At 43.8% G+C, this 25,519-nt stretch overlaps 1 protein-coding gene across 3 annotated transcripts in view; it reads right to left on the bottom strand.

The window, feature by feature from the left end:
* dnai4 (dynein axonemal intermediate chain 4) overlaps window positions 1-25,519 on the bottom strand; it is a 209,672-nt gene that overhangs the window by 8,598 nt on the left and 175,555 nt on the right. Inside the window, exons 13-14 of one of the 3 annotated variants that reach the window (XM_068037287.1) lie at window positions 20,130-20,254; window positions 7,790-8,344 (exon numbers count right to left, since the gene is read on the bottom strand). In XM_068037287.1, the coding sequence (XP_067893388.1) occupies window positions 8,243-8,344; window positions 20,130-20,254 (227 nt within the window). In that variant the 3' untranslated portion in view covers window positions 7,790-8,242. Of the gene's footprint in view, window positions 1-7,789; window positions 8,345-9,965; window positions 10,042-20,129; window positions 20,255-25,519 lie in introns of those variants that run through there. The other 2 variants (XM_068037288.1, XM_068037286.1) reach the window with 2 other exon arrangements.

Here is a 25,519-nt window from a genome sequence, read left to right as displayed (position 1 = left end):
GGAAGTCCTCTTCCCAGAGATGAGCCCACCTGACCAAGCAAGCTTAGACAGAGATAGCAGAGGAGGTCAGCAGTCATGGGGTCATCCTCAGGACCTGGATCCAGTGCCAGAAAAGGATCAATGACCTGATGTGGTCTTCTAAAGTGAGAGATCCATTGGGCCGAGCTTGTGGCAGAGGGAGAAAGTGCGTTTGGTGGAGAGGGTGTGACCACCCAACTGTGGGCAATGGGGTTAGGGAGTTGGAAATGCCATCTGAGGCATGGCTGCACCTTGGTGAGAGGTGCTTGTTTGTCAGTGCACTCCCCTGCATAGTCCCTCAAGAGTGGCCGCATGAAGGAGGCATTTGCATGCCCTCCTGATAGATCGCTGAACTACCACTAGCATAGATGCTGCGCCTGTCCCTGCTGGTGGAATAAAATTGCATCTCTTTGTGTTTACAGGAAAAAAACAGCACACAACGGAAAGGAGCAGACCGAGACTGGCAGTGGTTTGCCTTATGTGCACGATGTGAGCCCACTGGAAGAGGATGCGATGGAACTGTCAGGACAGCAAGGCAGCTGCTCCATAGCAGATGGTGAGTCAGGGGTGTCCACCCAAAAGAGTAAGTGCAGTTGTCCTGGGGCACAAGGGTGTATATGGCACAAACAAGCCATGGTGCTCATGTCTCCACCTCTGGATACATGGAGCTCTACAGGAGGGTGTGGTTGGAATGTCGCAATGGGAAACCCATAAGCCTTCAATCTATCTGTTCTCTCATGTAGACCATGCCCCTGGACAGCAACAAATAGCTGGAGAGTTCCGAAGAAGGGTCACTGACCCGAAACGTTAACTCTGCTTCTCTTTTCACAGATGCTGCCAGACCTGCTGAGTGGTTCCAGCATTTCTTGTTTTTATTTCAGATTTCCAGCATCCGCAGTATTTTGCTTTTATATAAATAGCTGGAGAGACTGGGGGACACCTGGCTGCTTCCGAGGCAGAGGAGGGAACCTCAGGGGGTGCACCGTCTCTTCACTCCTCCACACCCTCCACCAGTGCAGATACGGTCACGTCAGTGACCATCCATTGCAGCTAGATTCAGGCACACAACCTGGTGAGCACATCACCGACATGTGCAAGCAACAGATGGAGGATATAACAGTCGAGGCCACTGACAGCCGGAGAACTGTGGAGGCCAGGCCCAGGCTGATGATGTACCTCTGGAGTCAATGGCAACATGGAAGATGCTGCAGCTGCAGTGAGAGGTAAGGCAGCATCTGGCAGAGATGCCAGAGGCAGTCCATCCCAGCCTTGAGTACTGCCGTGTCTCTGACTGGTGCACGTGTGGCTTCCTCCATCGAAGGATTGGTGACTCTCATGGGGAGCCTGCTCCAGCAGTCCACTCAGTGGCTGCCAGAGATGCGTGCAGACCTGCATACCCTCATCTTGTCCATAAGTACAATGCAGCAGTGGCACGGCGAGAGGGAGACGAGGCACCTGAACTCTGCACCAGCTTCTCATCCCTCTCAGGTCAGCAGGGAGGTACAAATGGGTCTTGCAAGGGAGGAGGAGCAACTGCTTCTGCATCTGGGGGCTCCTCTCATGGTGTTCCTGGTGTGGCCAGAAGCTCCACAGCCCCTCTACCAGTGATGCCAGCGCCACCATCTTCCCCAATGATGAGGAGGGTCCAGCACCTGTGCAGGAGCCCCTCAGTGTGCTTGGGCCCTCCAGGCCTCTGGCAGACAGAGGACAGCTGTCGAGGTCATCCCAAGCTATAGGGCAGCAAGGTCAGCAGTCTGCCTCCATCTAAGCTGACAGTGCAGGGGCAGCAGCACACAGGAGCACATGGAAAAGATTTAAAAGGAGCACCTAAATGCACTTTGGGGCTCACAGGTGAAGATACATTCAAGATGAATGGTGTTGTGCTTGGTGTCATGCGGAATAAAGATATGCGTTGTTCTCACTACATCTCCTTCTTTTTGTTGATGACTGTTGCAACTTCATGTAGACCCTGCCTCTCAAGGGGTTGGATGCGAGGGACCAAGACGCAAGTTAACAACGCTTTGGTTTTGACACTGTGCAATGTGCACCTGGGTGCTGAAGGAAGGAGGTGACAACAGGGCTGCTTAAAGATAAGGCTTTATTAGAGTGGTTCCAGAAGGTGGTAAGAACCATAGAAAATGTGATTGTATAAGAGCATCCCAAGTCTCCCTAGTGCGTATTTCATGGTGCCTTTCCTACTGTCCCTAGGGTCCTTCATCTTGCAATACCTGGGCAGCATCCTCCTCCAAATCCTTGTCATCAGAGGAGGCATCGCACTTCACAATGTCTTCAGTGGTCAGTGCCAACCCTCTCTGTAGTGCCAGGTTATGCAGTGCACAGCAGACCATGATGATACGCAAGACCCTGGCTGGAGCATACTGAAGGGCTCCGCCAGATCAACCCAGGCAACAGAATCTCATCTTGAGCAACCAATGGTTGCTCGATGGTTTCTCAGGTTGAACCGTGGCAGGTGTTGTACCTCTCCAATGCATTTTTGCATGGGTTCCTCATAGGTGTCAGTAGCCATGTTCCCAGCGGTTAACCTAGTATCCAACCCTGAAGGCGCAGATGGATGGAAAGGTTCTGGCACTTGGGACCTCCGAAATATGTAGGTGTCATGGCTGCTTTCTGGGAACCTTGTACAGACCTGCAAGATCCTTCTACAGTTGTTGCAGACCTGTTGTTGGATGCCTTTGCTGTTTATGAAGGCCACTGGCTGATCTGTAGGAGCCTTAATGGCCAGATGCCTGCAGTCGTGGCACTCTGTACCTGGGAGAATCCAACAATGGCCGCGAACCCTATAGCCCTCTCAAATTCACTAGCACACATAGGGCTTAATTTTATAGAGCTGTGGGGGTTCCAAAACTGCATTGTTAAACAAGGTTAAAAGACAATCTAACACAGGGTTGTCCAACCTTTTCACATGGGGGGCCGCATTACAATGTTTGTCTTGCATAGGGGGCCAGTGAGACAATTTCAGAAAGATAAAGGCATTAAAAATGTATCTTACTATGAATTAAAACAACAAATGTACATTTTTGTGAAGAAGCTTTAAAAGAGAAGACTAATTTATTGACTTACTTTCTCTTCACTATGTTGGACACTGATTTAGTGAGATACCTAGCATTTTATTGCTTGCACAAGTAGTCAATGTTTGCCCGCACACTTGATGTAGCGATGCAGTGTATTCCAGATAGATGCCATTAGTCAGGAGTGATCTTGATCACTCTCTCTCCCTTTCTCTCTGTCTCTGTCTCACCCTGTTCCCCCTTCTCTGTGTTGTTCCCCACCTCTGTGTCGTGCTCACTTTGTGTTCCCCCCGCCCCGTCCCCCCTCTTTCTCTGTCCGCCCTTTATCTCTGTCCCCCCTTTCTCTCTTTGTCTCCCTCTCTTCCCCCCTCCCTCTCTCTCACTGTCCCCTCTCTCTCTCTCTGCCCCCGTCTCTGTCCCCCCTTCCTTCTCTCTCTGTTCCCTCCTCTGTCGCTCTGTTCCCCCTTTCTCTCTCTGTCCCCCTGCTCTCTCTGACTGTTGCAGAGGGCAGGAATGCTCAGCAGATGGTTGGTCAATTTTTTTTAAATGATCATAAGTCAATTTCACAGGTGACAGCTACTGACATTGGGAACAGCCGTTTCCCAACTTCAGACCAATTCGGGGATTTAAGAAAAAATTCAGAACCTGCTGGAAAACCCCAAGTCCGTCTGAAGTTGTGAAACCGCTGCTCCCGATGTCAGCAGCTGTCAGCTGTGAAACTGACTGTAATGTTTTTTAAAAGCCGGTTTGACAAAGGTAAATTTCTCAACTCCATTCACGGACCCCTGATGTGGATGCGGAACGGCCCCGGATACAGTTTATATCTGCAGGCCAGGTGGAAACCTTTGGTAGGCTGGATCCTGGCCCACAGGCTATATGTTGGACAACCATGAATTCACACAACTCTATAATATGGTTGTTTATTTAGATATCTATCCAGTTATTCTTCCACGCCCCGGCTCCTGGGTTATAGGTTCCCCTGCAACTGGGATAATTGTCATATATCAAAATACTCATTCCACTTCTTTCTAGTGAAACAAAACTTACAATATCAATCTAATCCTCTACCTTATTCCAAGCTAAATATCATCTCTATATATTGTTACAACTGATGGGGGAGGTGGGGGGTGGCGGGGGGGGGGGAATGCACTGTTTATTCTAATTCCACTTCTCCACAAGTCACAACATAGATTTAAATGTTTTCCCACTTACTGACAGAGTCTATGATTAACCGTATTTTTATCCCAGAATAAAACACGCCAACCAGGTTTCTTTAATAAACAACAAAATTATCAGTTTATTATAAAACAAGTCCTAACCAGTAATGAAGTAAAGCATAAACACACACTGAAATGTTAAAGTTCCTTTTTTACCTTAGTCACACACACACACACACACACACACACACACACACACACACACACACACACACATATATATACCGGTTAACCAGAAAAATAAAGGGATTTGCGTTTTAGAGCTCCATTACAAAAAAAAGACAAAAGAAACACTTGGGTTAAATACTTGCTAATTCTTGAAGAAAGAGAATATATGGAAAGATGTCATTTGTTTTGGTTTGACATCCAAATGCACATAGACTGCTGTCACTGGCATCTTCCTACAACAGTTCTTTTCAGGCGACGTTGAAGATCAGTTTGGGCAGGCTTCCCAGGAAATGCAGCAACAGAAGTTTCATATCCACCTTCCAGCAGGAATGCAGCCACAGTTTCATATGCTTCTTATACTTGTTTCTCAGATTCTCAAGAGATGGAACCTGGCAGTTTTGTTTTCAAAAAGCTGGAACAGACTGAGTTGGGGTGCTTTGTTCATCTTGGCAAGTTTTCTCCAACTCCTTTTCAAACCACTGTTCATCCCCAACTGCCTTTTACAACAATTCAAAATGAAACTAAAAACATTCCAGAAGTCAAGCCTCCTGACCTCAATAAATCTTGACACTTCTCTGTAAACATCTTCCCCAAGTCAAAAAAAAACCTCTGCTGGGTAATTATTTGTAAACAGGTGCCTTCCAGTAGTTGTTTTTAGCACTCCTTGATCCTTTCAATAATTGTTTGTTTTCAAAGCCAAACCTCTCAGTGACCCTGGTAAAACCCATCCATGGAGTCTGTTCAGTTTCCCAAAAGAAACCAATGTCCAGCTCTAAAATGCATGAGTCCTCAAAAAAAAACTTAAAAATACAGAAACACTCGTAATAATATTCTACACATATTCCTAATTTCTAGCATCATGGAGTGGTCTTTTGAAGTTGAAACTCAGATATACTGTTGAGACAGTAAGGAGTAGATTTGTATATCTGACCTGTGAGTGTTTAATGCTGACACAGAGTGCCAGAGCACGGGTACCTTAATCATCATAGCATTAACAAAAACCTTCGCAGTGTAGCTAAAAAAAAAAGCAGAGTTAATACAGATAGGTTCACTATTCCAAGAATGGAGCTAAAGATCTTCATCGTTGAGTAAGGATTAGCAAAATAAATTGCTATACTGAAATGCTAACTGAAATATGAATTGCTAGAACTGAGTATTGTCATGCAGGGCCCCAGCTGCCAAGAATGAGGCACATTAATTTTGCCGCATGCACATTGATTTTAAACTGTTACTGGAGTAAAGAAAGAACTTGCATTTTAAAAAGAAAGCAACACTGGATCCTTGGCTGGAGAGACTTTTTTTTTGCATACTAGCAGACAGTGTTGGAACAAAGGAACCACTCCCTGCTTCAATTTAATCCACAACGGACTTTTGATTACCAGACATGATGGCAGAGGATCTCTCATTCCAGGTTGACTGCTATGATGGCCGAATACACAAATGGATGTGGTCACACCTCTTAGTCACATGACTAACCTGCTGGGCAACCTGGGTTTTTTGAATTTAAACTTGCGACAGAGAATTTGAACACAGAAAGCTTTGTTCCTGGACTGAGAACATCTCTCTCCTGTCTGCTCTCATCTCGTTCTCACCAGCTTTGGAATCCACTGAAGACATACGAACCCCAAGAGAAAAACGTCTCCTACAGTGAACAAGGTTTAAGAAGAATACTGGGCCCCAACAAAAAGCAAGATCTACCTACAAACAAGGACTACAGTGAGCTCAAAGCACAGTAACAAAAACCCCTCTTCAGCAATTGCCTCAAACCTCTCTACTTATCTTTTCTGTCTCTATTTACATGCAGATCGCATATGCATGCTAGTGTGTGGCGTGGCATGTATCCATAGGCATTAACCGAATTAGTGTTTAAGTTTTAATAAATTTCACTTTTCTTCTTTAAACCTAAGAAAGCCTGTTTGTGCTCATTTCTTTGCCTGCTACAATCAGACCAGGTGAAGGCCAAAAGGAACTCCTAGACCCCTTTCTCACCTGGTTGCAACAGTATCTTGTGTACAGATTGAGACAGTGCCTTTATGTACAGAAACAGAGGAAGTGTATTTCCATATAATTTGCACCTTTGTTACGTGACTGAAGAAAGCTTTGCACCCACCAATAGTTTATTTTGGTCAGCTCATTTGTATATTCCTTGGAGTACTGATTGGCATAAAAGGCATGTAAAATGCACATAATCTTACTTGCACAAACCTAAAACTCTTTACCCAACATTGGGTATCATGCCAACATGATACGTCACCTCTGAGTACAGGCAATAGACTAGGAGGTGTTATTGTGCACATAGTAGGCTGAGTTTTACTGACATCTGACATTGGTGGGGAGCTGGGCGGAAAATGCCTCCCGGAGAGGTCTGCCACGGACCTCGACGCCAGGAAGGCCTGGCCCCATATTGCCGGCAGTGGCGAGGCCTCGTGGTGGCACCCTCCCCACCATGCAGCGTCAGGCCCCCATTTAAAAAGTTAATAAATGTAAATGAATCAATTAATGAATTACCTCGTCCCGCCAGCAGTTTCGCTCTAATACTGTGGTCGGTAGCCTGCTATCCCGCGCCGTCGGATCTCCGACCAGTGATGTAAGACGGAACAGTGGTGGGGAGAGGGGTGCAGGTTGGTTCCTCAGTGTGGGAGTGGGGTCAAACTATTTTAATTGGTCTAGGGGGTGGTGGGAAAGGGTAAAGATTAAAGCTTGTGACCTTTGGGGGGTAAGGTCTGGTGTGAAAGTTAAATATTTTGTTGGGGAGAGGGCAAGGAATGAATTGTTTGGTCATTAGAGGTGGGGGAGAGAGGCTTGAAATTTTTCTTAATTTTTTCAATTGAAGTGTATGTGTCTATTCCTTTAAAAATTCAAATAACATGTAAGGGCTTGAAGTCCTTTAAAATGGTGTCGCACCTGCACAATGGTGCCAGACACTGTTGCTAGGGACAGAGCGCCTGTCCCCTCCACGTCATCAGGGAGGGCGCTCCACCCCGGCCATGTAAATGAGCCACCGTGTTTAATATCGCGGCAGCTCCGCAGAGTAAAGCCCGCGTGTGCGAGTTGCCATCTTTTACGGCCGCCGCTGTGCAACATAAATTTCAGGCCAGTGTTATGACTGAGGTGGGAGGAGCACTGTCTTTTCTAGTTCCACTTCTCCACAGGTCACAACAATATATTTAAATGTTTACCCAGTTACTAATACAGTCAAGCATACACTCTTTATCCCAGAATAAAATACACCTACTAGGTTTCTTAATTAGCAACAAAATTATCAGTTTATTATAAAAACAAGACTTATCCAGTAATGAAGCAAAGTGTTGACACACGGATTGAAATATGAAAGCTCCTTTTTTAAATGGCCTACACACAAACACCCACACACTGAAAAAAATAAATTCTCTCTGCAGAGCTCCGTTATTAAAATAAGACAGAAAAAAAGAATACTTTGGCCAAATATTTGCTAATTCTTGAAGAGAAAAAAAAGAGGATATGGAAAGATGTCAGTTGTCCCTTTTGGTCTTGTGTCCGAGCACAGGTAGACAGGTCATGGGGATCTTTTCTGGAGCAGTTTTTTTCAGGCAGCGTCGAGAATTAATCTGGCAGGTTTTTTCCAGCTTCTCAGGAGAAAAGTGGCATCAAGGGTTTCGGTTCTCACACTGAATTCACACTGGTTTTTTCAAAGACAGGAGTAAAAAGGAGCTGACACATTGAACCTCTCAGATGTGTAGGAAAGATGAGCTGGGTGTTTTTTACTTAACAGGCTGATCTTCAGCTGCTTTTCAAACAATGTCCACACCCCAATTGAACCAAAACAATATCTCAGAAGCGAAACCCCAAACAGCAGGTCAGAACCTCCTGACTACTCATAAATCTTGACATGTCACTTCTTGGTAAACATCTTCCCCAGGCCACCCAGGATTTCTGAAATAAAAACAGAGAGTGCTCAAAATACTCAGCAGGTCAGGAAACATCTGTAGAGACAGAAGCAGAGTTAACGTTTCAGGTCTCTGATGTTTCATTAGAACACAAGGTTTCTGTTGTGTATTTATTGTAAAGCATGTGACATCCAGTAAAGGTTGTTTTCAAACATAACATCTCAGTGTCCTTTCAGAGAACTGTCAACAACAAAACAAAGTCCAGTATCTATTAAATCTTCAGCCTTCCAAAATCAAATCCATTTCCATTTAAACATGAGTCCTCAAAAAATTTAACAAAAAATGGAAGCACTTTCATAACACTGCCATCCTTGAAGGAATGAAATGCTGTTTTCAAATGCAAAGTGTGGAAAAAACAGAAGATGGAAAAAAAATTACAACACATTTACACACTCAATCTCATTCACTCTTTACCTGTAGCTAATACAGTTCTGCCTTGTGCCATCAGATAACGCAAAGGAAAGTTAAATCCTAGACAAAGCATCGGCAATAGAAAAATTTCCGCAATGTGGATAATCTTTAAGTGATAAGATTGCAACAGTAAACTCCATTGGAATAGTCCGGCCTTCTGGTTTTTGAACTTTTCCACAAAGGCTAGGGGATTATGATCAGTATAGACCAGGGTCTCTCTGTAGTCATGGCAGACATAGACTTCAAAATGCTTAAGAGCTAGTAATAAGCCCAGTGTTTCTTTTTTCACTGTTGAATATCTATTTGGTGTCGATTTAGCTTTTTGGAAAAGTATCCCACTGGCGTTTCTCGGAACACAAATACATAGTCTCGTATCGAAGATTCATTCCTTTGTTCTGAGAATCTGTCTTTGGTGAGTTTTAGAGGCCCTCTTACTTCATGTCTATAAACCAGTTCGAAAAGACTGAAGCCTGTAGATGCATGAATCTTTGGTGGCAAATAAAAGGAAGTCTAGTTCTTTATCCCAGTCATGTGGATATTCGTGACAGTATGTTCTAATCATTGTTTTGAGAGTTTGGTGATACCTCTCTAAAGCTTCCTGTGACTGTGGGTGATATGCAGAAGACTTCAACTGTCTGATACCCAAATTACCCATACCTTCTTGAAATATCTTACACATGAAATTAGAACCTTGATCCGATTGAATTTCAAATGGTAATCCATATCTCGTAAAGAATTGGGTTAAGTTTTCTACTACTATTTTAGCAGTAATTGTCCTCAAAGGAATGGCCTCTGGAAATTGTGTAGCCATATCCATGATAGCAAGTATGTATTGATGTCCCACTTTTGCTTTAGGCAAGGGTACTACACAGTCTACCAATACTCTGCTAAATGGCTCCTCAATCACTGGTATGGTAGATTGCGGTTTTCTCACCATTTGGCATGTATGGTATGTCCTACAAAATTGTCTCACATCCTTTGTAAGGCCTGGCCAGTAATAATGTTGGCTTATACGTGATTTAGTCTTCCAAATCCCACTATGTCCTGCAAAAGGAATGTCATGTGCGAACCTTAATAATCCCTAGCGATATTTAGGTGGTACCACAGGTGGTTCAACAGCTGTCCAGTCTTCGTCCGCAGGTCTATGAGGCAGTCTCCATTTCCTCCTCAAAATCCTGTTTTCCATATAATAACCTTCTGGAACACTTTTCACCTCAGCTTCTGTCAGAGCTGTCTGTGCCATTCTGTATAACTCTGGATCAGCTTGCTGTGCTGCAATTATAGAAGATCTGTTAAACATCTCATTTGGATTATCTAAATCCCCAAATAAGGTTTCAGATACTTGGCTATCTGTTTGCAGTGCCACTTTTACCTCTGACAATTGCTCGGGTGACTATACACGAAGGAAATATTTCTGGAACTTGTTCCTGTAATTGCTCCATTTCTCTAACTTCACTTGGTTCCTCTGTAATTGTAGGAGAAACATAGAAAATAGGAGCAGGAGTAGGCCATTTGGCCCTTTGAGCCTGCTCCACCATTCATTATGATCATGGTTGATCATCCAACTCAGTAACCTGTTCCCCCTTTTTCCCCATATCCTTTGATCCTTTTCGCCCCAAAAGCTATATCTAACTCCTTCTTGAAAACATACAATGTTTTGGCCTCAACTACTTTCTGTGGTAGCAAATTCCACAGGCTCACCACAGGTGAAGTAATTTCTCCTCATCTCAGTCCTGAAAGGTTTACCCTGTTTGCTAAGACTATGACCCCTGGTTCTGGACTCCCCCACCATCAGGAACATCCTTACTACATCGACCCTGTCAAGTCCTGTTAGAATTTTATAGGTTTCTATGAGATGCCTCCTCACTCTTCTGAACTGCAGCGAATATAATCCTAGCCGACTCAAGCTCTCCTCATACATCAGTCCCGCCATCCCAGGAATCAGTCTGGTAAACCTTCGCTGCACTTCCTCTATGGCAAGAACATCCTTCCTCACATAAGGAGACCAAAACTCCACACAATATTCCAGGTGTGGCCTCACCAAAGCCCTGTATAATTGCAGCAAGACATCCCTGCTCCTGTACTCGAATCCTCTTGCTGTGAAGGCCAACGTACCTTTTGCCTTTTTTACCACCTGTTGCAACTGCATGCTTACCTTCAGCGACTGGTGTACGAGAACACCCAGGTCTCGCTGCATATTCCCCTCTCTCAGTTTATAGCCGTTCAGATAATAATCTGCCTTCCTGTTTTTGCTACCAAAGTGAATAACCTCACATTTATCCACATTATACGGCAACTGCCATGCATTTGCCCACTCATTTAACTTGTCCAAATCACCCTGAAGCCTCTCCGCATCCTCCTTACAACTCACCCGCCCATCCAGTTTTGTGTCATCTGCAAATTTGGAGATATTACATTTAGGTCCCTCATCTAAATCATTAATGTATATTGTGAATAGCTGGGGTCCTGGCACCGATCCCTGCGGTACCCCACTAGTCACTGCCTGCTATTCGGAAAAAGACCCGTTTATTCATACTCTTTGTTTCCTGTCTGCCAACCAATTTTCTATCCATCGCAATACACTGCCCCCAATTCCATGCACTTTAATTTTACACGCTAATCTCTTATGTAGGACTGAAAGTCGAAGGAAACCACATCCACTGGCTCCCTCTCATCAAGTCGACTAGTTATATCCTCGAAGAATTCGAGTAGATTTGTCAAGCATGATTTCCCTTTCGTAAATCCATGCGGATTCTGTCTGATTCTACCACTGTTCTCTAAGTGCTCTACTATAAAATCTTTTATAATGGACTTTAGAATTTTCCCCACTACCAATGTCAGGCTGACTGGTCTATAATTCCCTGTTTTCTCTCTACCTCCCCTTTTAAATAGTGGGGTTACATCAGCTACCCTCCAATCTGTAGGAATTGTTCCTGCGTCTATAGAATCTTGGAAGATGACCACCAATGCATCCACTATTCCTTGGGCCATTTCCATAAGTACTCTGGGATGTCGATTATCAGGCCCTGGGGATTTATTGGTCTTCAATTCCATCAATTTTCCCAACACCATTTCTCTACTGATACTTTTGATCTGGCCAAATCATTTCCTAGGAGTCGATCAATTCCCTCTACTGGCAAACTGTGGACAATTCCTACAGTTACCATCCAGATATTAAGTCACTCTCTAGGCATACTTTATATAAAAGTATGAATATATGGTCCCCGCCAATTCCATTAACTAAAACTTTAGCGTTCAAGGTGCTCCCTGGTGAAAACGTTACACCTTTCCCTAGCAAGAGGGTTTGGGTTGCTCCTGTATCCCTGAGTATAATGATAGGTTTTCTTACCTCACTTAAAGGATCTGGAGTTACTTTCCTCTTTGACAAAAATTCATTATAACTTGTGGGTATCTTATTCTTAACCTCAACACTCACTTTAGGTTTTGCATCTCATTTACAGCTGTCGTTGAAGCTACAACCTGGTCTCTGTACTCTTAGTCAGAGCTACTTTCTCTGCATTAGCTTTGTGTACACCAGTAAGTCCTATCGATTTACCTCACAATTTACAGCATTCTGAATGAAGATGACCCGTTTTGTGGCAATGATAACACTTCGGCTTGCGAGCCTCACTTCTACCCTCAGCACCTTCCTTTCTAGCCTGAGGAGCTGATCCTGTAGCATTTCCAGCTGTTCCTTCTTGTCCCCAGCTACTTGCCTTCCTTTCACTCTCCCACTTTCTATCCTTCTCAGGTTTATGGGGGTGAAGGTTTTGGCTTATTCACATGCTCAAAATCATCAGCAATTTTCACTGCTTGCCTAGCTTTCAAATATTTCAGGTTATCTACATGAGTTCTCATTACTGGAGGGATGGAATATTTAAAGTCTTCCAACAGAATCAATTCTCGCGGGTTCTCATATGTGGTTTTCATCTTTAATGCCCGTATCCAACGATCCAAATTAATTTGCTTCACCCTCTCAAACTTTACATATGTCTGCCCAGCCAATCTCCATAAGTTCCGAAACTTCTGACCATATGTTTCAGGGACTAACTCATATACAGTGAGAATAGCCTTTTTTGCCATCTCATAATCTGCAGAAGCCTCTTCAGGAAGCTTGGTATAAACTTCATGAGCTCTGCCTATCAACCTGCTTTGCATAAGCAGTGTCCAGCTTCCCTTTGGCCATTTGACTATTTTTTTCAAAAGATATGAAAAATGCCTCTACGTCCCTTTCCTCAAACTTAGCAGGAGCTTGTATAAATTTAAACAGCTTTTCGCTGGGTCCTGGGCTGAATTCAGATTCTTCTTGACCAGAACTTTGCCTGGATTCAAGACTGCCCCTTTGTCTTAGTTCCATCTCTTTTAACCTAAATTCCCTCTCTTCTCTTTCACTTTCTCACCGAAGTTCAAGTTTTTTCATTCTTTCTCAGCCTCAAGTTTTGCCATTTCTTTTTCCTGTTCAAACCTGAGTTTTTCCATTTCTAACTGAATCTTAGCCACTTCAACTGCACCACCCTCTGACTTACTATCTTTAGTTTTTAGTTTTAGTTTTAGAGATACAGCACTGAAACAGGCCCTTCGGCCCACCGAGTCTGTGCCGACCATCAACCACCCATTTTTACTAATCCTACCCTAATTCCATATTCCTACCACATCCCCACCTATCCCTATATTTCCCTACCACCTACCTATACTAGGGGCAATTTATAATGGCCAATTAACCTATCACCCTGCAAGTCTTCTTGTTCTTCCTCTTCTAATACTTTTAATTGTTGGGCGATTACGTCAATTATCTCTGCTTTTTAAATTTCAATTCTAACCCCAACTTCGCTGCCAAATCTTTTTGTTTAATCTTGATTAAAGTTGTCAAGTCACTGAGGGACACATTCTCCTTTCCCAGAAACTCTGCAGCAACTGCTAATGCCATTCTGATGATATAGCCATTACCCTATTGTAACAAGAAACCGGTTCCTTTTATTTTTTCTCTTTCAAATTATTACTCCCCTTATAATTAAAATAATTGGCGTTGGATTTGGTTCCCTATAATCGAGCACCGCAATTAATATGATCCCAGAGACAAGAGCAATTAATATGATCCCAGAGACGAGCCCCCAATTAAAAATATGTTACAACTGAGGCAGGAGCAATGCACTGTCAGCTCAGTCCCATCACTCCACAGATTGCAGCGTATTATTAAAGCTTTCCCCCCAATCCGAAAACAGCCAAAGTAAAAACTTTATTAACTCCCAGAATAAAACACATCAAATAGGTATCTTTAAACAATAACAAATTAACTATTTATTAATAAACTAAATCTTAAACACTATTAAGATAAATTTATGTCTAAAGACCTTGTAACTTCTTATTTAACCTTTCCCTGGCAGCCTGATGGAGAATCTGCAGGGAGGCATCAGTGAACCATTGGCCTCCCTTTGTCTTGCTTCAGCGATTATTTCTGCCCTCCTCAGTGGGTGGGAGGTTGCAGGAACCAGTCACAATTAGTTTAAAGCTCCTTCAAGCTGACAATTATTCTAAAGCAGGGGTGAATGCAGGGCTGGCAGGCTTTTGAATATGGTGCTTGCACCAGCACCAAAGTCATTTGACGCCATAATTGGTGACTCTCATCCCTTCCCCACCACATGATTCGGGAGCCCCGCATCTCCCATATGCAAAATGGCTGCCCATCGTCGAATCGCAGTGGGGCAGCCAGTCACATTACGGACAGGAACAATACCCATTTCCAGGCCGCCTCATTAAATTCAGCCCTCTCTATGCATCAGAGGAGTCTGAATGGTAATGTAAAAATCAACTGAAAATCACAGGCACTTAACTCTTCTTTTTAATTTGTTTGTGGGATGTGGGTGTCGCTGGCTAGGCCAGCATTTATTGCCCATCCTTAAATTGCCTTTGACCTGAGTGGCTTGCTCGGCCATTTCAGAGAGCATTTTATGAGTCAACCACATTGCTGTGGGTCTGGAGTCACAGGTAGGCCAGACCAGGTAAGGACATTTGTGAACCAGATGTGTTTTTACAACAATTGACATTATTAGACTAGCTTTTTAATTCCAGTTATGTTAATTAAATTCAAATTTCACCATCTGCTGTGGTGGGATTTGAACCCATGTCCCCAGAGTATTAGGTTGGGCTCTGGATTACTAGTCTAGTGACATTACTACTGCACCACTGCCTCCCCTAAGATAACGGGCTCATAAAGATAGTAGGCTAATTCAGTCATGGAATGTGTGATTTTGTGGTGAAATGGTGAGACAACGCAGACAGCACAAGACTTAATTTCAAACAAAAAATTTATTGCTTATAATTAATAGTTTCAGGACAAAGAGTGTTCTGTGCAGTGCAGCAGGGTAAGCCACCAATAACCAGAGGATCAAACAGGAGGCGCATATGGTCATTCTCTATACATGGCTAGGAAAGGGAGCCAGTTACTCAGAAAAGGCTGAGGGCTTTCTGGATAAAAAAGTGAGGTCAGAAAAGTGAAAGGTGAGTAATCAAAATTACCTTAATATAATGAAGGAATTCATGTATGGAGATTGATAATCAAAGCAATTTACAGCTACCAAGTGGGTTACTTTGAGTAGTTCAGTATACTTAACCCAAATTGACCTACTGACCTGCTGGAATTGTAAGATAAAAGATAAATATGAAGATAGTTGAGAGTTAATAACAAAGCCTAAAAAGCTAACTTAAAAAGATGCAAGTGTGAAAGACTAAAGACTGCCAGTATTCAGACATACAGGTGACAAATCAAACATACTCAATCAGCATCCAAACATTCTGTGGCCAGTGTGCGTTGCATTCAGGCGAGATATGCAGAAGGTCATATACTGTGGTCGGGATTTTGTGAGGCCCCCTGAGGCAGGGTCAGAAGCAGGGGCACGAAGTATTGTAACAGGTGGTGGGGGCAGCGGGGTGGAGGGCCTGTCACCTCCCCATTGCCCAGCGATCTTCCCAGGGACGGGATAGGCCGACGATGGCCTTCCCGCCCAGAGGTCAATTGATGCCCTTAAGTGGCCTATTAATGGCCAATTAAGGGCCTCTTTCTACCACCGCTGGGATCTTATCAGCAGTGTGGGGGTGGGGGGGGGGGGGGGGCGGGGGTCTCTGCCACACAGGGAGGATGCTTTGTAAAACTTGGCACCCTTCTGTGGACTTGGGGGGTGGTCCCTCCTTCGTGGGCAATCTGCGGCCCACAGAGGACCCACACCGATAACAACCCTGGGAACCCTCTCCCCCTGGACTGCATGACCACCCCCCACGACCTCTCACCTGGGCGACCCCACCTCACCTACCTCTGTCCTGGGGTTCCACAGCTGGGCCTGGGTCCGAGGCCTCTGCAGTACTGGCAGTGGCCATCGTTCCCAGTGATGCTGCCAATACTGCTAAGCTGCTGGCCCTCTGATTGGCCGGCAACTCTTGAAGGCATGATCCCCGTCCTTTTAAAGTTTTTAAAGGGATGGGGATCCCGCCTCCTAAAACTTTGATTCAAAAGGACCAGAGGATCGCTCCAGGTGGGCACATAAAGGCAGAGGCAGGCATCCCCCCTCCTTTTCGGCTTGGCACCAGGAGCCCCACCTCCAGCACAAACTCCAGCCCCGTATTTCTGTAAGAAATACATTGCACAATATATCCTCCCTTTAAATTCACGTTCCTCTTGAAGAAAAAGGCTCCTTTTCACAGAAGAAAACAAAGGTGCAAGAAGCAATTGAAACCTCCGACCCATTCTGGACAGGCATAATGGAGGTCACTGGCAGGGAAATTATACACAGCATGAGTAATATGCAAGTTGAGTTTGTACAATTAAGTAGTCAACATGAACCATTTAAAATTGTAGCCCTGCTAGGTGTGACACTAAATTAAATGGAAAGATTTAGTACTGAATTTCTAATAAATTGAAAATGGATACATCTTCGATGCCTCACAGATATTTGGAAAAAAATGTTGAGTGTCACCGTCACCTTTACCATTATTGGGAGCGCAGCACTGCTGTTGCTCATTAGTGTCAATCTGATTCCAGTAGATGGCACAATTTATCTACAGCTTCCTTTATGAGGTGCAAAACAGGCAGCCATGTGTTGAATTTCCCCTATAGACTCCTTACCCTCACAGTTTGGGTTCCAGTGCTTTTCCTTAAATTGCTTCTTCTCCAACATGACTCATAAAATGAGATTTGCTAGTACTCTCTTGGTGCTGTGGGCACTGAACCAGCCAAGTCCCTACATAAAATGTTTTCTGCTCTGTGTTGAACCTCTGCCAACTGTGCTATGTTGAGACCATCTTCATTAGGAGTAGTATTAACAAAGTGCAGGTTCAAAGGGAAACATGAGCAAATTTGCACATTCACCTTTAATTGAAACATGTCAGGCCCTTTTAAAAAAATGAATCTAACTGCAAGTTTATGTGTTTATTTATGTTAAACCAGATTACTCTCCAGATTAATACAAATTATATAATGCAGCATGTGCATTAGCTCAAAAGACAGAAAAACTTAATTGCTCAAGTGTCAGCTTTGAGTTGTTCCTGGGGCTGAAAATGTCCTGGATAGGAATTAACACAAGTAGAGACCACATACTTCCACCTCCACAACAATGTCTGCTTCCATCCCTATGTGCTATTGAAACCCTCGGTCACTTCTAGACTCAGCTATTCTGATGATTTCCTTCCAATCTCCACCATGCATAAACTCTAAGTTGTCCAAAACTCTGCGACACATATACTGCAACATTTACCCATTATCCCCTCATCATCACCCCTCTTTACTGACCTACACTGGCTCCACATCCCCAATGAATTCAATTCAAAATCCTTGTTCTCATATATAAATTTCTCCATGGCCCATTCCACTTGATTACAGCAATTCCTGCCAACCCTTTATCCCTTCCCAAATACTCTGTTCCTCTGACCACACCCTTCTTCATATCCCCCTCCAACTCATGATTTGGGGCAGAGTCTTCTGTTGTCTCAGTCCTATACTTTGTTACTCCATGCCCAAACATCTCTACCTCTGAACCTCTCTTTCCCCTGATAAAACCCTTCTGAAAATACATGCCTAAGCGGCCAGTCATCCTTTCAAATCTCTTCCTCCCTGGCTTGATATCCATTTTCATTAGAGCTATTTGGGAAGTCTTTTACATTAAGGATGCTTTATAAATGTTATTACATCCTTTTTATTGTTATAACACAGTGGCGCAGTGGTTAGCACCGTAGCCTCACAGCTCCAGCGACCCGGGTTCAATTCTGGGTACTGCCTGTGTGGAGTTTGCAAGTTCTCCCTGTGTTTGCGTGGGTTTCCTCCCACATGCCAAAGACTTGCAGGTTGATAGGTAAATTGGCCATTATAAATTGCCCCTAGTATAGGTAGGTGGTAGGGAAATATATAGGGACAGGTGGGGATGTGGTAGGAATATGGAATTAGTGTAGGATTAGTATAAAAATGGGTGGTTGATGGTCGGCACGGACTCGGTGGGCTGAAGGGCCTGTTTCAGTGCTGTATCTCTCTACACAAGTTATTTTTTATCTCCCCTTTCCTGATTTCTGCACACCACACATCAACTGTTAGCAAGATATTGTGAATTCTGGGCCAAGTGCTTAAATAATGCACTCAGAAACTGGCAGCTATGTATTTCGTGACAGCAAAATGGTGTATTTTTTCAATTTTTGTTCATTAGGTCTAATACTTCCTCTTTGGGGTGTAAACAATAACTCCTGCATCCAGCCATAGGGAGATGCCAGGAAATGGCACAGACATAACTTTTCCCTCTAACTTTCCCCTCTAACTTTCCCTTCCTCAAGTTGGGAGATGACACAGCACCTGCTTGTGACTTTGAAATGGCTCAGACTGGGAATTGAATGGAACAGTACCTGTGGGGAATAGCATGATAATGCTCAGCACAATTGTGCTAATAAGAGATTTTAAAATTTATTTTATAAAGGGGGATTTAAATGACAAATTACTAAAAATATTAGCTATCACATCACTCTGTCATTTATGACCAGGCGACTAGTGACCACAACTCCAAATTCCTTCTGATTCTAGACTGCTACTATAAGTATATTGGGTCAGGAACTCTGCATGACCTCATCTCACTTCCTGGTGTTAGGTGGGATTGAAAAGAGAAGGTTAAGTTAATAATGTTGGTGTCATGGAGGCTTTCAGGTAGGTGAGGAAGAGTGGGTAATCAGACCTAAGGCCAGGGGCTGGGTGATTGTTGGCTGGGGGGAGTGACTGTTCGCCAAGATGTGGATAATTGTTGGTTGAAAGGGAGGTAGCATTGGCTGGAGGGGAGGTAGCTTTGGTCAGAGGGGAGATAACATTGGCCAGAGGGGAGAGAGCATTGGCTGGATGGGAGATAGCATTGGTCTTCCTTCACATTTGTAGCACAACTGAGGCATCCACCTCAAATGGAGAAAATTGCTGCAGTGCCTCACCACAGTGCCAGTTGAAGATTAAAAAATAATATATGTTGCCAAGGTTTCAAGTTAACCATTTGTCATTTGTCCATTGCCCTGCAATCGATTGCTGTAAAGAAACAAGATATTTAAAACCTAAACCATTTCTGAGGCCCTTGATGATGTTGCACTCCAGGGATGCACTGGTGTCCCATGTGCCCAGCGTTAGCCAGGAAATGCATTGTACAACTATTTCTCGCATTTGCATGGCATCATAATACAGCTGCCTATATGTGCTTGGACCTATATGTGACTGTTCCTACTTCAAATGCAAGTTTTATGGGTGGAAAGAGGGCAGGGAACATCTGCTCCATCTGCTCAGGGTATGCCAGTTTTCTGTTGCTACCTGAAAATCATTTTGGCTCCTATGCACACAAAGTATTTAAATACTTCTTGGGTGAAAAGAAATTAGCCTCAAACAATACACACAGTAAGTTAGGGGACACATGATATAAAACAGATACATATTTCTTTTCTTACGTTCTATTGTTCACAGACACAGACCCTTTAAATTTTTTCCACTCCTCTTCTGAAGGCACTGACTAGTACTAGGGTACTGTACCACAGACACTGGCAGTTCTACAATATCAGCCAAATGGCTATCCATCTGTAATACTTGATATTGAATGATAGCTGGATATTGCAAGTTGAAAATTATCAGCTGAACCCTTTCCTGTCCTCTTCCGATGTCTGCACTCACATTCAATTTGCAGTTGGATTCAATTAACAGTGATAAGGAACAGGAATTGTGGCTGATTTCTCTAAACAAGCAAGAAAGGATACTAAAATTTCATAATTTGCAGTCTTGCATAGAAACAACTAATACAATTCCTTAAGCAACCAAAAAGGATAGTTCAGGCAACTGGCAACACAAATGTGGATTTCATTGAACATACCTTTGGGTGGAAGGCAAAACACATTCCTGGTGCTTGGCGAGAAATGGATGCCTCACTCTTCTTTTCTTTATCAGTTGTCACTTTCCTAGATGTCTGTATTCCTGTTCGTTTTATCCTCATTAAATCTGTACAACAAAAAAGAATATTAAATGATCAGGGAATGGTAGCTTAGTGGTTATGTTACTGGGCTAGTAATCCAGAGGGCTGGACTATTGATCCAGAGACTTGAGCTCAATTTCAACATGCAACTGGGGAATTTAAACTAAGTTCATTAAATACATTTGCAGTAAACAGCTCATATCACTACTGCTGCCCATGAAACTACCGGATTGTTGCAAAATCCGAACTAGTTCATTAATGTCCTTTAAAGAAGGAAATTTGGCATCTTTACACTGTCTGACCTATATGTGAATACAGACCCACAGCAATGTGGTTGACTCTTAATTGCCTTCTGAAATGATCGAGCAAGCCACTCAGTTGTATCTAACTGCTATAATAAAATGGGACAGACTATTGGCATCAACCTAGACACCAGGCAAAAAGATACATCCAGCCCAGTTAATGCTGCAAAGCCCTCCACATTAATATCTGGGGATGTGCCAAAATTGGGAGATCTGTCCCACTGACTAGTCAAGCAACAGCCTGATATAGCCATACCCACAGAATCAGACCCCTCAGGCAACATCCCAGACTCCTTCATCACCGTTCCTGGGTATGTTCTACCAGAGGTGGCGGAACAGCGGTGTACAGTCAGGAACACTCAACATTAACTCTTGACCCCATGAGGTCTCATGGAAACAGGTCAAACATGGTCAAGGAAACCTTCTGCTTATTACAATAACCGAATGCCCTCCCTCAGCTGATGAATCAGCACTCATCCATATTGAATATCAATTGGAAGAAGCAATGGGGTTAGCAAGGGCACAGAATGTAATCAGGGTGGGGGACTTCAATGTCCATTGCTAAAAATTGCTCGTTAGCACCTCTATTGACCAAGCTGGCTGAGTTCTGAAGGATATAGTTTTAGAATGGACTTGCAGCATGTGCTGAGAAAACTTACACAATAAAAACACCTAATTAACCTTATCTTTACAAATCTGTCACAGATGCACCTGTCATGACAGTATTGTTAGGAGGGCACAGTCCTCCACACACTAAGTCCCATCTACACACTAAGGACAGCCTCCATCACGTTGTGCAATTTTACCATCATGCTAAATGGATAAATTCAAAACAGAAAATGCTGGAAATACTCAATAGGTTAGACAGCATCTTTGGAGTGTTACAACCACACAGGACAAAGCCCCCCAATTAAACTATATGATTCTGATCGTGGTGGAAGCAACACACTGTTAGTTCAGTCCCATCGCTCTAAAGGTCACAGCATATTTCTTTAAGCTTTCCAGATCAGAAAAAGCAGCCAAATTGACCTCTCTAGTAACCCTGAATGATGTGGACCAAACCAGGTATCTTTAGACAACAACAAATTAAGTATTTATTTAAAAAAACTAAAATCTTAAATACTAAGATAAACCTATATCTAAAGACCTTGTAACTTCTGATTTAAAAATCTAACTCCTGCATTTGTATATGTATACTAAAATTAACAGTAATTCAGTTTTTAATTAGCTGACTGAAAAACTAAAATAGTCTTTGCAAGTTACGTTCCTGACGAATGGATTCTTCCAATGTAGAAACAGTCCAAGGTCGATTGAAGTCTTCACAGTAGTCCGATGGAAAAAAAAAGGTCCCTCAATGATAGCAATTTAGCAGTTCGGCTGTTGTAGCATTAACTGTCCCTTCAGTGATGAACATAGCAATACCAATACTTTGTTAAGAAAGAAAATCTTTTTTAAAATTTCTTAGAGAATCAATTTGGCTTGCTGCTTGGTAGAATCTTGAGAGAGAAAACACAGCTCCTTCAGTTCAAATCGTAGCAGATCTCTCTCTGCTCAAACCAGCTAGTTTTCAAAAGTCAAACTGCAACATTGAATCATGTGACCTCTCTCTTGCTGCTGTTGCTTAGCAACCAGAATGCACTCTGGCAGACTGGTCTCTGGAACTTTCTGTCTTAAAGGTACACTGATCTTTTTACAATCTTTAAGGCACACACAATATTTCCGAGGAGAAAAAAATCAAGACCATGACAGGAAAGAGAAATAGAGTCAACATTCCAGGTCAATGACCTGTCGACAGATCTGGAAAAAGTTAAGAGATGAAAAATGTTTTTAGCAAGAACAGAGGCAAGGAAAGTGGGAATGGGGAAAGAACAAAAGGGGAGGTATGTGATAGAGTGGAAGGCCGGAGAGATTAAATGACAAAAGGGATGATGGTGCAAGGCAAAAGATGGTAAGGGGATAAGTAAATAAACAAAAGATTGGTCTAGAGGAGGAGTAAATGGGAAAAACAGAATCATCATCAACAGCTGCTGTCTGAAAATTGGAGGCAGTGGTTATGATCTGAAATTGCTGAAGTCAATGTTGATTCAGGATTGCTGTAAAATGCCTAATTAAACAATGAGGTGCTATTCTTCAAGCTTACATTGATCTTCTTTGGTACAGTGTAGGAGGCTGAGGACAGAGAGGTCAGAGTGGGAGCAGGGTGGAAAATTAAAAATCTGCAGGCAACCAGAAGCTCTAGGTCACACACTTGCGGACTGAACGGATGTGTTCCGCAAAGCAGTCACCCAATCTGTGCTTAGACTCCCCAACATAGAAGGAATCATATTGTGAGAAATAAATACTGGATATAAATTGAAAGTACAAGTAAATCGTTTTTCACCTGGAAGGAGTGTTTGTGACCCTAGCAGGAAGAAGGGAGGAAGAAAAAGGGCAGGTGTTGCAGCTCCTGCACTTTCATGGAAAGGTGCCATAGGAAGGGGAAGGGTTGTTCACGGTAATGGAGGAATAGCCCAAGGTTTTGGAGGGGGAACAGTCCCTTCAGAATTCTGAAAGGGGAGGGAGGGTAAGATGTGTTTGATAGTAGCTGGAAGTGGTGGAAATGGCAGAGGATGATCTGTTGAATGTGGAGGCTGGTGGGGTGGATGGTGATGGCAAGGGGAACCCTTCCGTGGTCCTAGGAGGGAGCGGAAGGGGTGAGAGCAGAAGTGCGAGAAATGGAACAGACATAGTCAAGGCCCTGTCAACCTCAGTGAAGGGGAGTCCTTGGTTGAGGAAAAAGAAAGACATATCGGAAGTACTCGTATGGAAGGTGGAATCATCAAAACAAATGTGACAGAGACAGTGAAATTAGGGAATGAAGTAGAGCCCTTACAGGATGTGGGGTGGGGCAAAGTGTAGTCAAGGTGACTGCAGGAGCCTATCCTCACAAGTTGGAACAGTGAACTCGAAGAAGGGAGGAAAGGGAAGAGTTGAAAATGGCCCATGTGAAAGCAAAGGAAGGGTCGAAATTGGAAGCAAAATAAATGAAATTTTCCAGTTTGGGGCAAGAGCAGGAAATGGCACTAATCTCAACATCATGGCTTCATCCCTTTTGTCATTGAATCCCTCATGCCTACCACCCTATCACAAACCTACTCTTTTGTTCCTCCCCCCACCCATACCCTTTTCCTTCCTCTGTACTTGCTTAAAACCTGTTCATCTCTAACTTTTTTTGATTCTGACAAAAGGTCATCGACCTGAAACATTGGGCTGAATTTTTGCCATGGAGGTGGGAAACAGGAGCTGGGTTTGTTTTCAGGTCAGAAACTGACTCTGGTGGAAAACTGATTAAAGTTGATTTTTGCATGTGGAAGCCCTTGGTATGGAGACCAGATCCCTGTCCACTTAGACCCAGTGGGGGTGGAAACGGAGGCAGGTCAGATGTAGTGTGGGACTCATTTAGACTCCCACAGCAGCCATCACTGTGGCTGCTGGTTGATCTGAGGGAGAGCTTTGCCGTTTGTGCCACAGTCTTTCACTGCACCAGAGGGAAGTGAGATGTCACAGTGGAGTCGGAAGCCTGTCACCTGGACGAGGGCAGTCCTTCACTTCATCGATGCTGACCTGGATCAATGCTGGAGGCTGTGAGGGAGAAGAGAGAGGTCCTCTTCCCGGAGTGTGGCGGGAGGAGGCCACCTCGTCGTGCAGAAAGCACACTGCTCTGTTCAGCATCATTTCCCTCTGCCTCATCTTTCTCCTCCACTCTCACCTTCTGCTCAAGCTCCTCCCCCGATGAACTGTCTACTTCCAGGGCCTCACCATCCTCAAAGTCCACACCTCTCTGGAGGGTCGTGTTATGGACAGTGCAGCAGACCACCATAATGATAGAGACCCTTGCAGGAGGCTTTGGAGGACACCATCCGACTGGTTCAGGCACCAGAATTGCATCTTCAGAAGCCTAATGGCCTGCTCAACGATTGTGCTGGCTACATCTTTCACCACTTGCCCCACAAGACTATCACGGTGGTGGCAGCGCTTATCATCAGATCACATCTTGGCCTGACCCTCTATTCCTCTGGCACTTTCTCCTCCTTTGAGCATCTCACCTTGTTCCATCACTCTCACTTCTCTTTCAAAATCATCATTCTCTACTACCCTCCCAAGTATGATAAAAATGTTATCACCGATATCTTCATTGCTTTCCTCCCTCAGCTTCTGCACTGAATGACTTCTCATCCTCGATGATTTCAATCTCCATCTCATCATGTTCTCTTCCTCTGAATTCACTGCCCTCATATCCTCCCTAAATCTCTCCCTGGACATAAACTCCCTAACACATATTCATGGCCATCCTCTTGACCTTGCCATCTCATGTATCTTGCGAGTCACATCTTATCAGTTACAGATAAGGCCATCTCTGATCACTTCCTTGTATCACTCTCCATCCACATCCTCCTTCCATTCCCCAAATCTACCTGAATCTGTACCCATCCCTGGATAAAAAAAAAAATCCCCTATTCACTTACAACTGCACTTTCAAAAGTTCAACTAGCTAGCCTTTGGCCCTCAGTTCACAACAACATTTCTGCAGCTACTGATTTGCTCAACCGCACCCTCCCCTTTCATGCCCTGGTCTCCAATAAAAAGATCAGTCTCTCTCACCCTGGCCGTTCACCCTGGTACAGCCTGCATCTCCGCTGAAGTTCAAGGGATGCAGACTTAAAAGGATAAGGCAAACAACTGGTTTAGCCATCCATCACCAGACCTGGCTGAACCACTTAAAACACTATTGGGTCCTGCTCTTGTCTGCTAAAACTGCTTACTATTCCAGGATCATCTTGGAATGCCACAATTTCCCCTGGCTTCTTTTCTCTACTGCAAACCGTCTTCTTAAACCCCTCTCCCATGTCCGGTCCACTCTCACCTCCAATAATAAGTGCAAGGAGCTCGTGGACTTCTTTGTCACTAAGATTGAGACCATTCGATCAGCTGCTTCTGCTGCATCTCTCC

This window comes from Heterodontus francisci, chromosome 8, assembly GCF_036365525.1.
Source record: "Heterodontus francisci isolate sHetFra1 chromosome 8, sHetFra1.hap1, whole genome shotgun sequence".
Classification (NCBI taxonomy): Eukaryota; Metazoa; Chordata; class Chondrichthyes; order Heterodontiformes; family Heterodontidae; genus Heterodontus; species Heterodontus francisci.
This window is presented reverse-complemented; position numbering and strand designations above follow the sequence as displayed.